At 42.0% G+C, this 15,246-nt stretch overlaps 1 protein-coding gene across 1 annotated transcript in view; it reads left to right on the top strand.

The window, feature by feature from the left end:
* The window catches only part of SLC24A3 (solute carrier family 24 member 3), a 1,194,917-nt gene that overhangs the window by 1,077,300 nt on the left and 102,371 nt on the right, over positions 1-15,246 (top strand). Inside the window, exons 12-13 of the mRNA XM_086926908.1 lie at positions 8,122-8,392; positions 14,246-14,412. Coding sequence (XP_086783034.1) covers positions 8,122-8,392; positions 14,246-14,412 — 438 coding nt within the window. The remainder of the gene's footprint in view (positions 1-8,121; positions 8,393-14,245; positions 14,413-15,246) is intronic.

Raw genomic sequence — 15,246 nt, 5'->3', positions numbered from 1 at the left:
CATCGGTGTAACATGATGAAAACACTCGTACTTGCTGAGCTCACTGTTTACGGTTCGCTGTTACCAAAATCATAACAGAACCACGACCTTTGTGACCCAGGTTCAGAATTCACGGAACCTCACCATTTTTAAAAAACATTGTGAATTTATCAGCCCAACTAACGAAAGTCGAAGAGTCAGTGCTTGAATTGGGATTACTATTGCTCCCTAATATTCAATTATCAAGGAGAGAGAGGACTAGGTAGCTAGTCCATATCCCCAGGTTGTATATGTTAATCAAAAGGAGGACTAGCCTATTTGTGAACAATACAGGACTCAGGACTGTATGAAAAGAGGGAAACCATTAGGTTTCTTTATGAAGCCCTCACCCATCAACCTAGTTGGTGGCATGCTTCATCATCGGGCCCACCCAGTGACACCGAGTGTGTCCCTGGTGCGCTTCTACGCCTGAATTACAGTGGAGCTGGTGTGTTGCTGAGTGTGCAGTGTGAGTGACATGAAAGTGAAATTTTAAAAGCTATACAGTGGTCCCTTTTCCCGAGGGGATAATTTCATTTTAATGTCTGGGCCTCAGTTAGCGTTAAAAACAAGGCAGGTGGATGTTGGTGGAGTGAATATTAGGAACTCCTACATCCAAGGTGCGGTCTACATGTTCAAGCCAGGCCTTTTCTGTAAAACTGGCTTTCCTCAGGACCGTTAAATATGTGACTGTGCGATCTATACTTTAAGTGAGTGTGTGATCGTAAAATGTGAAGCACACGCTGAGGTGCTATACATGTGGGAGGAGGATTCCCTCTCCAGGCATTAGCTAGGGTTTTTCTGCAAATGCCCCAATGGAGAAATCCAACAGAGGTGTTGACCGACTCTGGCGGCCAAGACCTGCTGGAAACCTGTTTTCCATCACAGACCTCCACTTGGCCGCCAGAGTTGGTCAACACTCTCTTCCCTCCATGAGAAAATCATGAGAGAACAGTTAAAAATCGTTCAGTAAATCCCAACAGAGGACGAGCATTTTACACAGGGTAAAATCACCTTAGAATACAACACAATTCCTAAAATTAGTATGGTTCCACTTATAACCCTCAAACACAGGCTTTCTTTCAATGGTGTCTGTCTCCCAGAGACCTATAGCAATGTTTGCCACAGCATATTGTCTATGTTGTGGCCAGCCAATCAAGAACAGGTTTCTTTGGAATGCTCCCAGGTGCCCTTTGGGGTCAGGGTGGTTTCACTCTGCCCCTTATAGATTTTTCAAAATTCATTTTCACAGCACAGAGAACAGGTCCCTGAGTCCTTTAATGGCTGCCACAGCATATTGTTCTTGTTGTGACCAACCAATCAGGATTGTCTAGTCCTCTTTAAAATGGCCAATCAGAGCATATCTGGACACCAACATTTCATATATCACTATAATTTAACCCCTTAATGACCACCAAGCAACTTTTTAAACACAAATTTCTCTAAAGCGGTGAACAGATGTCCACCAAATAACGAAAAACATGCATTGTTTTTGAAAATTAGATTTTTGGAAAGTTTAAATGAATTTTATTTGTGGGTAAAGTTTTGGGAAGATTGGTCACATGGCACTAAAGATATTAGCAACAAAAAAAACCTCTTGCTGTGGAAATCTGACATAGCTATAGCTACATAGTGGCAACAGATCTAAATAAGAAAAAATATATATATATATATATATATTCACTGAAAAAACCATAGGTTATAGACCATATATAGTTAGGAATTCGCATTTACAAAACCTTATTTTACTCACACAAAACCATTGAAATTCCATATATAGTTAGTTGCACTAACTATATATCGCGCACCCGCAATCCACTGCTGATGATGTCACATATTACATCATTCATGACATGGTCAGTGACATCACTGATGACATCACTGATGACATCTCAAATGACATCACTGATGACATCTCAAATGACATCACTGATTACATCACTGATGACATCTCATTTGACATTACTGATCACATCACTGATGATATCATTCATGTGATAATACGATGAACCTCTTCAGACTCTAATATAACCTTAGATACAATCAGTGTAAACAGACACTCACAGACTGTCACTCATCCATGGAGTTACTCACACACCTAGTCAGTCATGCAAAGAATCAATCACACCTCCATTTCCTCAACTATACAGTTATACAAACTTTACTTATTCAAACATATACTAACACATATTTACTCTCTTATACAATCCCTGATACAAGTTCACAATGATCCATACAGCCACTCACACATTCACTGGCTCTTATGCACAGTTATTTATATATGTCAACTCTCACATGTACTGTGTTTTACATATGTACTTACTTTGACATGTAGCACTGAGATATCCATTCACTCACCAATACACTCATGCACACAGTCAACCGCCCATACAGCTGTTTCCACATGCACTTTTGAAACCATACATCTAGTGAATCAACTGCTCACACATCTATGCACAGAGTCATACACCTCCCAGCCACCAACACACACACTCAGTCCCCCATACAAATACTTGGGCAACCAATCAATAACCCATATAGTTACTCATATAGCTACTTATCAACACATGCAACAGTTTACAGAACAACAGACATAATGATGCACAAATTAAGACAGTTTAGTCACTAACCCATGCACTCAGTGAGACACATTTAATCACTCACTCATACAGTCAGTCATGCACCTACTAAATCCTTCATCCAGACACTTATACATCCACTCATTCTTCAATATGTAAGACATATTTTAACTTTACAGAAACATACAGTCACTGGATGTTGTCATCAGTGATGTCATCAGTGATGTCATTTGAGATGTCATCAGTGATGTCATCAGTGATGTCACTGACTATGTCATGAATGATGTAATATGTGACATCATCAGCAGTGGATTGCGGGTGCGCGATATATAGTTAGTGCAACTAACTATATATGGAATTTCAATGGTTTTGTGTGAGTAAAATAAGGTTTGGTAAATGCGAATTCCTAACTATATATGGTTTATAACCTATGGTTTTTTCAGTGAATATATATATATATATACATACATATATAAACATATATCATCTGTATATCTATATAAATACAAACATAAATGCATGCATACATATACTTATATGCATACAGATGCATGTTATTTACATGAAAGTTGAAAAAACACTAATAAAAGCAAAGCTAAAAAGCCACCTCATTACAAACAGAATGGCTTTAACTTAAACGAGGGCGAGATCTATTGCATTTTCAATGCTTGTTTACTTTGGTTCCATCAAGAAGGCATTCAGATGTGTCACACATTTGCCATAAATTCTGAATGTTAGCACTCTAGTTGCACATTAGATCACTGTAGTAAAGCTACTGCTCACCAGGGACGTCTGCTGCTGGTATTCAAAGTGCATGTTTCTGTCTGCATGTCACAATTTTTTTAATGAAATAGAAGAGGATTTGAAAAGTCACTCAAAATGTGCCCTAATTTTTCTTTCTGCAGCACTAATAATACCTTCTATTGCATAATATACCCCCTCATTTTGTTCCTTTTTAAATTAAATGTTTTAAGAGGTACCACTTTATTCCCATCACGATGGCTCCAGGTGTGCTATACCTTTGTAATAAGTAGGACTGTTAGCGCTCTAGTTGTTCTTTAGAACACTCTGGGACATTCTGTCATTGGGCTATACTTGGGCTACATCTGGGTGATATTTGGGCTACATTTGGGCTCTTTTGTCTCTGGTGGCCATTTTGGGAGACTGCGTGTCAGAATGTTTTAATGAAATAGAAAAGGATTTGAGAAGTCACTCAAAATGTGCCCTAATTTTTCTTTCTGCAGCACTAATAATACCTTCTATTGCATAATATACCCCCTCATTTTGTTCCTTTTTAAATTAAATGTTTTAAGAGTTACCACTTTATTCCCATCACGATGGCTCCAGGTGTGCTATACCTTTGTAATAAGTAGGACTGTTAGCGCTCTAGTTGTTCTTTAGAACACTCTGGGACATTCTGTCATTGGGCTATACTTGGGCTACATCTGGGTGATATTTGGGCTACATTTGGGCTCTTTTGTCTCTGGTGGCCATTTTGGGAGACTGCATGTCAAAATGTTTTAATGAAATAGAAAAGGATTTGAGAAGTCACTCAAAATGTGCCCTAATTTTTCATTCTGCAGCACTAATCATACTTTCAATGGCAAAATATACCCCCTCATGTTGTTTCTTTTTAAATTAAATGTTTTAAGAGTTACCACTTTATTCCAATCAAGATGGCTTCAGGTGTGCCATACCTTTGTAATAAGTAGGACTGTTAGCGCTCTAGTTGTTCTTTAGAACACTCTGGGACATTCTGTCATTGGGCTATACTTGGGCTACATCTGGGTGATATTTGGGCTACATTTGGGCTCTTTTGTCTCTGGTGGCCATTTTGGGAGACTGCATGTCAGAATGTTTTAATGAAATAGAAAAGGATTTGAGAAGTCACTCAAAATGTGCCCTAATTTTTCATTCTGCAGCACTAATCATACTTTCTATGGCAAAATATACCCCCTCATGTTGTTTCTTTTTAAATTAAATGTTTTAAGAGTTACCACTTTATTCCAATCAAGATGGCTTCAGGTGTGCTATACCTTTGTAATAAGTAGGACTGTTAGCGCTCTAGTTGTTCTTTAGAACACTCTAGGAGGCTGCAGTAGAACACAAAGGAATCAACTGACAGTCTCTGTCCTTGTTGGATGTACATGTTTTACTGAGAATGTCAGACTTCATTTTCACATGACTGAGAAAGATAATGTGAATTTACAGAAAATATGCTTTCAGTTTAGCTTATAGATCCCCTTCCAAACCACTGTGGGAAAATCATGAGATATTAGTTTTCTTTCAAACAATATTCATGATATCACAGCAGAAGGTGTTTTCACATGGTAAAATCACCTTAGAACCCACCACAATTCCTAAAACGAGTATGGTACCATCAACAAATGATTTATAATGTAACTAAAGTCCTAAAACCCTCTATTAACTACAATGCTTTTTAATGAGGTGCTATCATGTATATTGGTCCCAAGATGGCTGCCAACACTTCTTGGATGAAGTGCTGACAGCCAATCAGATCAGATGTGTGGTTAGGCTCCGCCCAGATATATATCTTTTTTTGAACCTAAATTACTCAAAATCCACTGGAGCACATATATTGAGACCTAGCAAAGGCACATCGGGCTAACAGTCCCTACAATTTTGCCAAGTTTCGTGCAAATCCATTCAGCCGTTCGAGCTAAAAGTGAGGCCAACCGCCCTATGGAAATTAACATGGGAAAAACGCGTTTTGGGACCCCCCTTTTTTCTCAGCCCCCCCTTGATGAAACCCCCCCAAATTGTCAGGGGCTGCTCAGAAACAAAATGTTCCATTTTCCTGAAAATTTCAGCCAATTCCGTCCACAAACGCCAAAGTTATTAGACATAGAATTTTCAAAAATCCCATAGAGAAAAAATCCTAACTATATATACCTACTGGCGACCGCCAGTAGGAAATATATATATATATATATATATATATATATATATATTTTTTTTTTTCCAGGGCACAGCACAATTCTGTATCTTGTGTATGTACTTTTATGATATCACATGTTTATCGAAATAAAGCTTTGAACTGAACTGGTATATTAATGAATTAATTGTAAATATACTCAATTCCTCCTTGTACATGGGCGAAGGAAAGTGCATTATAAACTGTTGATGTAAAATATGTATATACTCAATGGACACTAGTAGACATACACCCTGTTACTTGACCTTTGTTTTAAGGAATTTTTATTTCTAATGAATGTTTTTGCACTAGCACTTTTTCCAAACGCCATTTGTCCCCCTGTATACACTGTAAATAGTGTTATTGGTGATATGCTGAATTGCACGTTCAAATATGGCCGCCGTAAAACATCTTGGCGAGCATTAATCCACTATCTATGTTGTGTGAAGTGGTGGGGAATTTAATGACGACATGCACAAAGAATGGCTGACACTGAGGAAGCCGAATAGGTGAAACGCGTCTGTCGAGGGGGAAGGGGGGTCTGCCAATAAACCATCCTGGTTAATACACTGACTTGGAGTGCCGTCCTTTTTTGACCTCTGGGGAATCACGGAGGTGTGTGGAAACATATATATATATATATATATATATATATATATATATATATATATATATATATATATATTCACGGAAAGAAGCAAAGGTTACAGGGACGTTATATTTAGGCTGACATTTCCCTTGTATAAAACCAGATAAATTCAGCTGTTATAGTTAGCTGAGCTTTTTGTCAGCCCAAGCTTAATGAATCACCTTGAAACTTTCAACATAGCAGTTGACCTGACCGCTCCATTAGGTCTGACAATTTCTTGAAGATTCATCAAACAGCGCTAAAGATATTGTCAAAAATTAAAACACTTTTTGAATAGAAACAAGGCCCTAACTATAACTACCTAATGACGACTGCCATATGTATATATTTGTACGGTCAAGTACAACGATATAAAACAATGAGTCGTAAAGTTAATTATGCATTGTATTGCATACATAGAAAAGTACCACGTGTTAAAGGTATGTGGCGTAACAACTGACGTTCAAAATTGAGAAGGCATATTGTCGGTCTTAAGGCCATGACTAAGCCTACCAGTCTTCCATTTTTACTCATTCTTTCTTGTAAATACAGACTGGATACACTCTGTTACTCAGTCTGTTTTAAATATTAAGACCGTGAAAATACAGAAATTAAGACTTATTTCAATTGTCTCTCAATTCTGTCAATCATGACTTCCAGTGCAATAGCCTTGCACACTGACAGAAAAGAGAGAGTTAAAAATGAAGAATACACCTATTGAAGTTTAATAGCTGTAAATGTGCATGTAGACAGGTGCTACAATTTTAATGTTCTCATGTCTTTTATTGCTGCATATTTTAGACTATTTAGCTCTCCAAAATGTTGCATATATGATTTGTAAATGGTATATTTATCTGTTAATAAATGTGTAAATATACTCTTGGCAACTCTGGGGCCGATTAGGATGGTGGACGGACCTGCGTCCGTCCGCCACCCCGAGGAGGAGGGACCGTCCGCAGGGGCAGCGGCGGTCCCTCCGTGCTAATTAGGATGTGACCGCCAGCCTGGCGGTCACATCCTGTATTTTTAACATTGTGGCGGGTGCTGCTTGAAGCAGCACACGCCGCAATGTTAAAAAAACATGTTTACCTTTGCATGCACGAAGCTGCAGGCACCGCGTGGTGCCTGCCACTTTGCGCACACAAAGGCAGGGGGGTACCATGTGTACTCCCCACCCCCCCTTCACCCCTGGGGGCTCGCAACGGGCCCCCGAAGAGAACACCGTATGCCTTTCCACGGCGGAAATGCCGCCCTGGAAAGGCATATGACCGCATCTATCCTAATATGGCTGGCGGTGTCTGATAGACACCGCCAGCCATGTTAGAGCTTTTCCGCCGCGGTCAGAAGCCGACCGCGGCGGACGGAAAATAGATCCACCAGCCATCCTAATCTGGCGGGGGGTCTTTTTCCAGTCCGCATCGGATAATCCGCATCCTCCGGGCCGGCGGTGGCTTCCGCCGGCCCGGATGATGCGGATTATCCGCAATCATAATCGGCCCCTTAATTTATATTATCACCTGAAATTAAAATGGATGAATGGCAATAAGGTTAGAAATAATAAACATTGTATTGTATTGTAATCATATTTATGTAGTGTGTATTACCCCTGACGAGGCATCGAAGCACTTTTTTGGCAAGTAGCATGCTACTCTGGAACCCAGAACCCAAAAAGGATTAGTGGTGAATTAGTCTAGGAAAATATGAAATTAATTTGAGCTGTGGACATGTTAATCTGTTATTTATTTTGAAAAGAATAGCGGAGGGATAGAAGAGGGAAAGAGTTACATTTATATAGCGCTTGCTACCCCTGATGAGTTGTTGAAGCACTTTTTGGTGAGCAGCACACTACTCCGGACTCCAAAAAGTATTAGTAGTGAATTATACAAATAAATACAGATAGTAATGTAATTACAATAATTCCATTAAACTTAAAGCCCTAATTAAACTACTTGTCCTTCCAGAGGCAGAGGCTGATCAGCAGTCGAACTTACGCTAATGGAGAATCTGAGGTGTCGATCAAGATTCCCATTAAGCATCCAGTGGAGAATGGGACAGGCCCCAGTAATATAGGAGAGAGGAGTGTGAACGGAACGCGAAGAGATGAGGAAGTGGCCGAGGCTGGGAATGAGACAGAAAATGAAAATGAAGACAATGAGAACAATGAGAATGATGAGGAAGAGGAAGAAGAGGAGGATGACAATGATGGACCTTATACTCCTTTTGATTTACCTGGTAAGACAAGTGCTTAATTTGTGTCAGTAGTTGCCGGGGGTGGGCACCAGCACTCCTTTTTGGGGACCATAACTTATTTATTTATGTTTTTATCAGAAAAAGAAAGTCAGAAAAGGGTAGCGCTCCTTGCTGTGGAGCGCGGGTTGCCCGAGGATCGCTCTGATGAAATTACAGAGGGGGTGTATGAAGGTGGACTCGTGGTCCGGCTGTATTACTGGGCGACCCAGCTGATTAATGTAAATGGCTGGGTGTTTGCTCCTTTGGAGGAACCGGCATATCGGGTGTACCGCATGGTCCTCGGGACTGGCACCTATCTGGAAGCCCTTTACAATAGGGGAAGAGGCCACGGGTCTCTACCCACCTCAAACGGCTGCAGTGGTAGGAATTTGGAAGCGTGCAACGAAGTTGTTGGGGTTGGGGGCAAAACTCACAGCTCAGACCCCATTGTGGGCGGGAACTTTCTTCCAGCAGTGGTAAAGTTAAAAGACCTCCATGCATGGAGGCTCATAGGCATTGATAGGCTAGGAGACTTTGGAGAAGGGGAGACGTGATGGACTTAGCGTCCCTACAGGCAGAATTCCAAATGAGGAGCAGGGAATTCTTACACTATCAGCAGCTCAGACACGCCATTCATGAACATCTGCCGGCCGGGGAACAACTCCCGGAATAGGCCCCTCTGGAGGATAGGCTGTTGATGGACCAAATGGTAGACAAAGCAATCTCTCTGACGTATAAAAAACTGATCAACAACCTGTCTGATCTTCTGGGTCCCCTGAGGGAGAAATGGGAATCTGACGTAGGGCTATTGGATGACGATGACTGGAGGGAGGCGCTACAAGGCCCGCGCGAGGTAGCAATTCGAGCTAGGTTTCGACTCACCCAGCTCCATATTCTGCACCGCTCCTACACCCTACGCACGACGCAGTATAAAATCGGCTATGTAGATTCGAAGTTCTGTCTGAGGGGCTGTAGGGAGGAGGGCACGTTTTTTCAGATATTATGGGATTGCACCAAGATCAGGGATTACTGGTCCAGAGTATCTGACATCATGGAGGAGGTAGTAGGGTCGGGAGTCCGCTTGGAAGCTTTATGGCACATATTGGGAGTTACGAGTGATATCACATGGTCGAAAGGCGACAAGATCTGGTTAGCGTTAGCTAGCATGGTTGCAAAGTGGAACATAGCGAGACTATGGGGGAGTGAGGTGGTACCAACAGTGGAAGACTGGGAGAGGGACCTGGATTGGTGCCAGAGGGCCGAAAGAGTCATTTATAAAAGCAGAGGATGCCCTAAAAAGTGGAAGAAGGTGTGGGCGGTGCGGAGGCAACATAGAGGGGAGCTGGTAGATACCCAAGACATGCCTGGGTCTAATTAGTTGTGGGAGAGAAGTGGCCAGCTACTCCACACACTGAGACAGAAGGGAGGTGGGGGGGAAGGGAGGAGGGAGCGGGCGGCAGAGGGTACAGTGCCATCACAGTACCCGCAGGAATGTTCACGGTGGAGAGATCCACGGAGGGGGAGACTAGCGGTTTAGCTGTCAGGGTGGGGGGGGGGGCGTTACGGGGGGCTTGATCTACCAATGCAAGCTTATTTGATGATGTGTTATGCCGTGTGGCATTGTCCTATCTGTATCACTGTCCTACTGCTGATGTCTTTTGTGCGAATGTATTGAGCCTGTTTATACAATAAAAAGAATTTAAAAAAAAGAAAGTCAGAAAAGGAAGTAAGATAGTAAAAACATTGTCAAATGAAAGAATCAAGGGCAAAAAGGGCAAGCAAGAAAAAGTGTAAAAAAAATGTAGGTTTGCCGGAGGAAGATGTAAGAGGTAGAATCAAGACTTGGGTCCCATGGGGGTATATTTATAAGTGAATAGCGCCAACAGAACATCACTTTTAGCAATGTTCTGCTTGTGGTATGCCCTTTTCCATATTTACAAAGTGGCGTTACGTCACTTTTCGTGCAAGGGTGCCTGAATTTGAGCTAGGCAGCTAATTTTCCCCCAGCACTAGGTAAAATACAGAGGTGCACTGTATTGTTGTAAATACAGTACAACCTTGTGTTTTGAAATTGTCGGAGCATGGCGCTGCCAAATTGGGCTCTGCGCTCCGACATTTTCTTGAAAATATGCTCCTTGATATTTGAAAACTCAATCATTTGACAGCACTGGCACTGATCTCCTAAAAAAAAGTCATGCACATATTTTATTGACAAATTTAAAATAAGGTAAGAGACATTAACTATTGTGCAAAATTTTGATCTAACCACTGTGCATAGCGTTAGTTTTTGTGTAGGCCCTGTGAGCAGATGCAAACAGCCAGCTATTATTTGAAGTACTGCTAAGCAAAGCTCAAGATATGCAGAACAACTTTTTAAGAGCAGTGGCGGTCTAGAACCCGATTTCAGCCTATCAAAAGCCTAAAGCAAACACCACCCTTCAGAAGGCTACGCCTAGAACAAGGCCACAGCTGGGTCACCGTAACCATCCTGCTCTGAAAGCACCCCTTACACTACAGCCCACAGGGACAATGAAAGAGTTGCAGAATGAGCAGCCCAGCCTTGTGTGAGCAGAATAATGGCCACATAGCAAGGGTACACCCAATGCACAGCAAGGAGCGGGTTGTGCTTTTGCTAATATTTGAAGAAAGCACATTGTTTACTTTAGTCATGTAGGATTTTTTCTATTTTAACAAAATATATATCAAAATATAAGAAAATTGTTTAACGAGGAAACCTACTTGTTAAAAGTTTTAAGTCATTACACGGTATAGTGCTACGAACAATGGTCTGTACATGTGTTACATTAAGAATGTGCAAGATCTTTTTCAGATAATTATTTATTTCTAGTGATGGCAATCAATGATCTAGTAGAGCCACTCCCCATCTTTGTTTACAAGATACACCAACTGGCATAAGTACAAGGGGATTGCACCACCGGGACGTCACTTTTACCGATTTTCCGGTGGCACAAGGCCCTGTTCTATTTTTACAAAGTGGTGTTAATGCCACTTTGTAAATATGGTACCCTTTTCCCCAGGTATCTGTTTGAAAGGGACATGCAATAGTGTTGTTGTGGGTGTTCCACTGCAACACCCGATGCTTTTTTGACAATGCCACAGGTTTACAAGGATCTTTTAATCTGAGGCAGCGCAAAAAACTAATGCCATGAAACAGCAAGTGTTAGATTGGTGCAACAAGTAGAAATATTTTTATTTCTCCTCGTTTTTGGTTTTTCATTCTGCACCACACTCTGAAAGAGCAAAATACAATTAGTGATTGCTTTTGTACATGAATGTGTCCCTTAAATCTCTCAATCAATCAAATAAAATAACCTAAAGCAGCTTGTTATATCTGGAGTAACGCAACGTATTACAAATTGCTGTGTTACGTTACGCTGCCCCTGTAAGGCGAATTTCCATCGGCTTTGCGTGGGTGTTCCCATGCAACACCTATGGATTGTGATGCATTCTCATATTTACCATTAATGGTAGACCTGGGAATGTGGCTACATTTTTGGCCTCTCAGGTGAGGCGTTCTCCTGGTTATTTCCTCTTTCTATGTGTGTTGCATGGTGCAGCACACATAGAGAGAGGAATATGGATCAGGGGATTGTTTTTGCCTCAGAGGATTGTTTTTGTGCAGGACAATACAGGCACACTTACATCATGGTGGATTGGCGCTAGGCAGCCCATTGTGAGCCGGAGCTGGGGAAAAGGCAAGAACGCACTGTATTGTGGTAAATAGGGCGCATGCCTGCTGCTTTCCCTGTAACACAGCGCAGCAAGGTGACTTGATGCGCTGCATTACTTTTCAATAGCTACGCCTCTAAGTGAAGTCCTAAGGGTCCATTGCAGACTACAGTAATGCTGGGTGGAGCATTCTGCAGTGCTCCGCCTATGGAGTCGTGTGTGTCAGATAGGGCTGGACTGTGCCGATGCTCGTAACCCCTGCTCAGACCATCACGATGGTTTACCTAGTGCATTTGTAAAATCCGGGCAGGCAAGGTCAGTTGTGGTCAGGGGTTCCTTCTCCATCCCACTTTAATCAGCCCTTAACATTTAATATAATTAAGTGCTAAATCTTTCTTGTAGGTTGTAGAAACATGAGATCTTGGTACAGCTACTGGAATAGGGTTTGTTCCATTGCTGTCTGCTAGGGATGCTAATGCACAATTAAATAAATGTCTAAAAGAAATGCCTCCTGGGGAGGAGAGAGGGTGTGCCGAGGAATAAAGAGTGATAGAACAAACTGAAAACGGTTTTGTACCAATTTACCCCTCATTGAAATGACCTTCACTTGGGACCGGCCACTAACCTTGCACTGCTGCAAAAATGCAGCAGATGTTTTTTTGCTTCTTGTGTCAAAGGAGAAGGAGTAAAGTGATGTAGCTCTAGTTCATGTTTCATAAACACTTATGAAACAGGCCATAAATCGAGCGTAAGTCTGACATCACTGAAGAAGAGCAGGGAAAATGGAAAACATGTGGAAGTCAGTGTTAAAAACAATTCTGCATGTAATGCCCATTTTCATTTTAAAATTTCTGAAGATGAGGTACTCACCACACGTGGTAAATACCTCTCTCTGGATATATTTCATCCTATTATGATCATTTCACGAGGAGGGCCCGTGTATGGCGTTCCTGCCACTGCCACGCAGGGGAAGGATCAGTGATTGTCGTTCATAAAGAGGTGACACAATATATAATATTCACCATCTACCACTAGATGGCAACCTAACTACGCTTTATCAGTTTATGCATCAAATTGGTGATAGAGCTCAATTTGTTCTGAGTGTTTGTTCCAAACATCATTTAGTAATGATGTGGGTAGGTTGCCCTGTATTCAATCTATATCCAACCTGATTCTTAACTTAAACAAAAATTATTTTCAGACCATCTGCAATCTGTAGTATAAAGCCTTTATTGTTTATTTGTTTAAGGCATAACAAGTACTATTACTAAGGTAGTTCTGCCCAGTGAAATGGTGTCCAAGCAGGCTCCTAGAGAACAAAACAGAGGAAAGTATATAGTACCACAGCAATTAAAAGGGAGACAAAATGAAAGTGGCCTATATAGCTTTTATACGTCACCGAGTCAGCTCTGACACATTTAACACCAGCGAGGCCTTCGAAGTTGTGGACTTTTTGAGCTTATGCTTATTGTAAACACCTAACAACATGTCCAGGAATATAACGTGCTGAAAATTTAAAATGGGTGGAACGTGTCACGCACAAAAGGCGGGTACTTGTAAGTTTTGCAGCTACCGCTGAAATTCGTGAACAGCTTAGAATTGTGGGAGGAACTGTGAAGTCACCAGGGCATGACCTGGAAGAGTTTGAAGTTTCTCCTTATTTGTTGGATTTAATTGTCTTTTCCCACCAGGTGACCAGAACTGTGGGCAAATGGATGGGTTTTGGGGAAGGTTACAGTATCGAGTTTTGCAGGCTGCAATGGTGCAGCCTGCCATAGTACAGCAGGTGCAGTGACACCGGGGCTTGGGGGTTGATCGGCCCACAGCTCTACTGCACGGCTCTCTTTTGCTACCCATGAGGACTGTGGGCATTTTGTTTGGATGCATCAGCCCTCATAGAATCTCAAACAGACACTCGCTGTCTATGATTCTCATGGGTGCCTTTTTTGTCTAGTATCCTCTTAAGATGTGAACTGGGATAAGACAGGTAGTGGAGAAAAACAGTGGGCACATAATAGAGGAGGGCAACTGTTGGGTAGCAGCAGGCAGTCAGAGGGCACTGAGAAGCTGAGCAGAGCTCAATAAGAGGGAAAAAAGACTGAAAGCGAGTAGGAAGATTGAAGGACCCTTTTAGAAAGCTCTCAGCATTGTTTCTGCTTCTTACAGCTGGCAAAGCCGACAAGGCCAAGTGGGTCCTCACCTGGCCCCTGTCATTAATCATGTACTTCACTGTGCCCAACTGCGCCAAGCCACGCTGGGAGAAGTGGTTCATGGTGACGTTTGCCACGTCCACTCTCTGGATCGCGGCGTACTCGTACGTGATGGTGTGGATGGTAAGTTATAACGACGGTGAGTTGAATCAACAGATTTTGCCACAGCCATTCGATTGATGGAAGAGATGCATGTTTACGGTTATGGAGCCACGGTGCTACTGCCCTCACCTCATCCATTTGCATCATTGTTCATCAGTACTGTCAGTCCAACAATATTTCCGGTGAATCCCCTTCCCTGAGTGCGCCACACATTTCCTGTTTAGTTGAGAAAACCTGCTAGGATAATAGCGCCATCTTAATAGCGCCATCTTAATAGCGCCATCTTGCCTGAGTAAGGAGGCCTTAATTTTCACAACATTTCGGGGCAGATTTATCAATATTTCATGCAATGCAGTATGACACCTTGATGTGCTGTGCTATGCTGCGTAAAAGGGCAGGAATACTCAATGTTCAACATTATATGGAGCATATCTGTCCTCTCCTTGCACTGGTGCATTTCTGGCTCCTAGTGTCAACTCAGTGACACTTGCATCACCCCAGGAACACCACTTTTAAAGGCGTTCCTCGATAGGAGCTTCACCTTATTAACAAGGCAGTGTTTAGCTACTTAACATGGCTTAATGCTACCATGTATACAAGGCACCCTTTCATGCTATACTTAGAGTGATAGGGGTGGACAATGGCTGTTGGGGTGGGCGTGCCACATCAACAACCATTGATTTTAATGCTGCTCCCTACAATGTTGCCGCAGCTTCCCTCTTGCCTTTCAGGTTCTGTAAATGACACCATAATTCCAGAACAGCAGTTTGTTTGCATTCCCTTAAGTAAGCCTCAGTTGGCATGCAATATGTCTTCTACTATATTACTATGCTCTAACAATGCTACCTCCTTGTA

Source organism: Lissotriton vulgaris, chromosome 6 (genome assembly GCF_964263255.1).
Source record: "Lissotriton vulgaris chromosome 6, aLisVul1.2, whole genome shotgun sequence".
NCBI lineage: Eukaryota > Metazoa > Chordata > Amphibia > Caudata > Salamandridae > Lissotriton > Lissotriton vulgaris.
The sequence above is the reverse complement of the archived record's forward strand: the minus strand, read 5'-3'. Positions and strand labels throughout refer to the sequence as shown.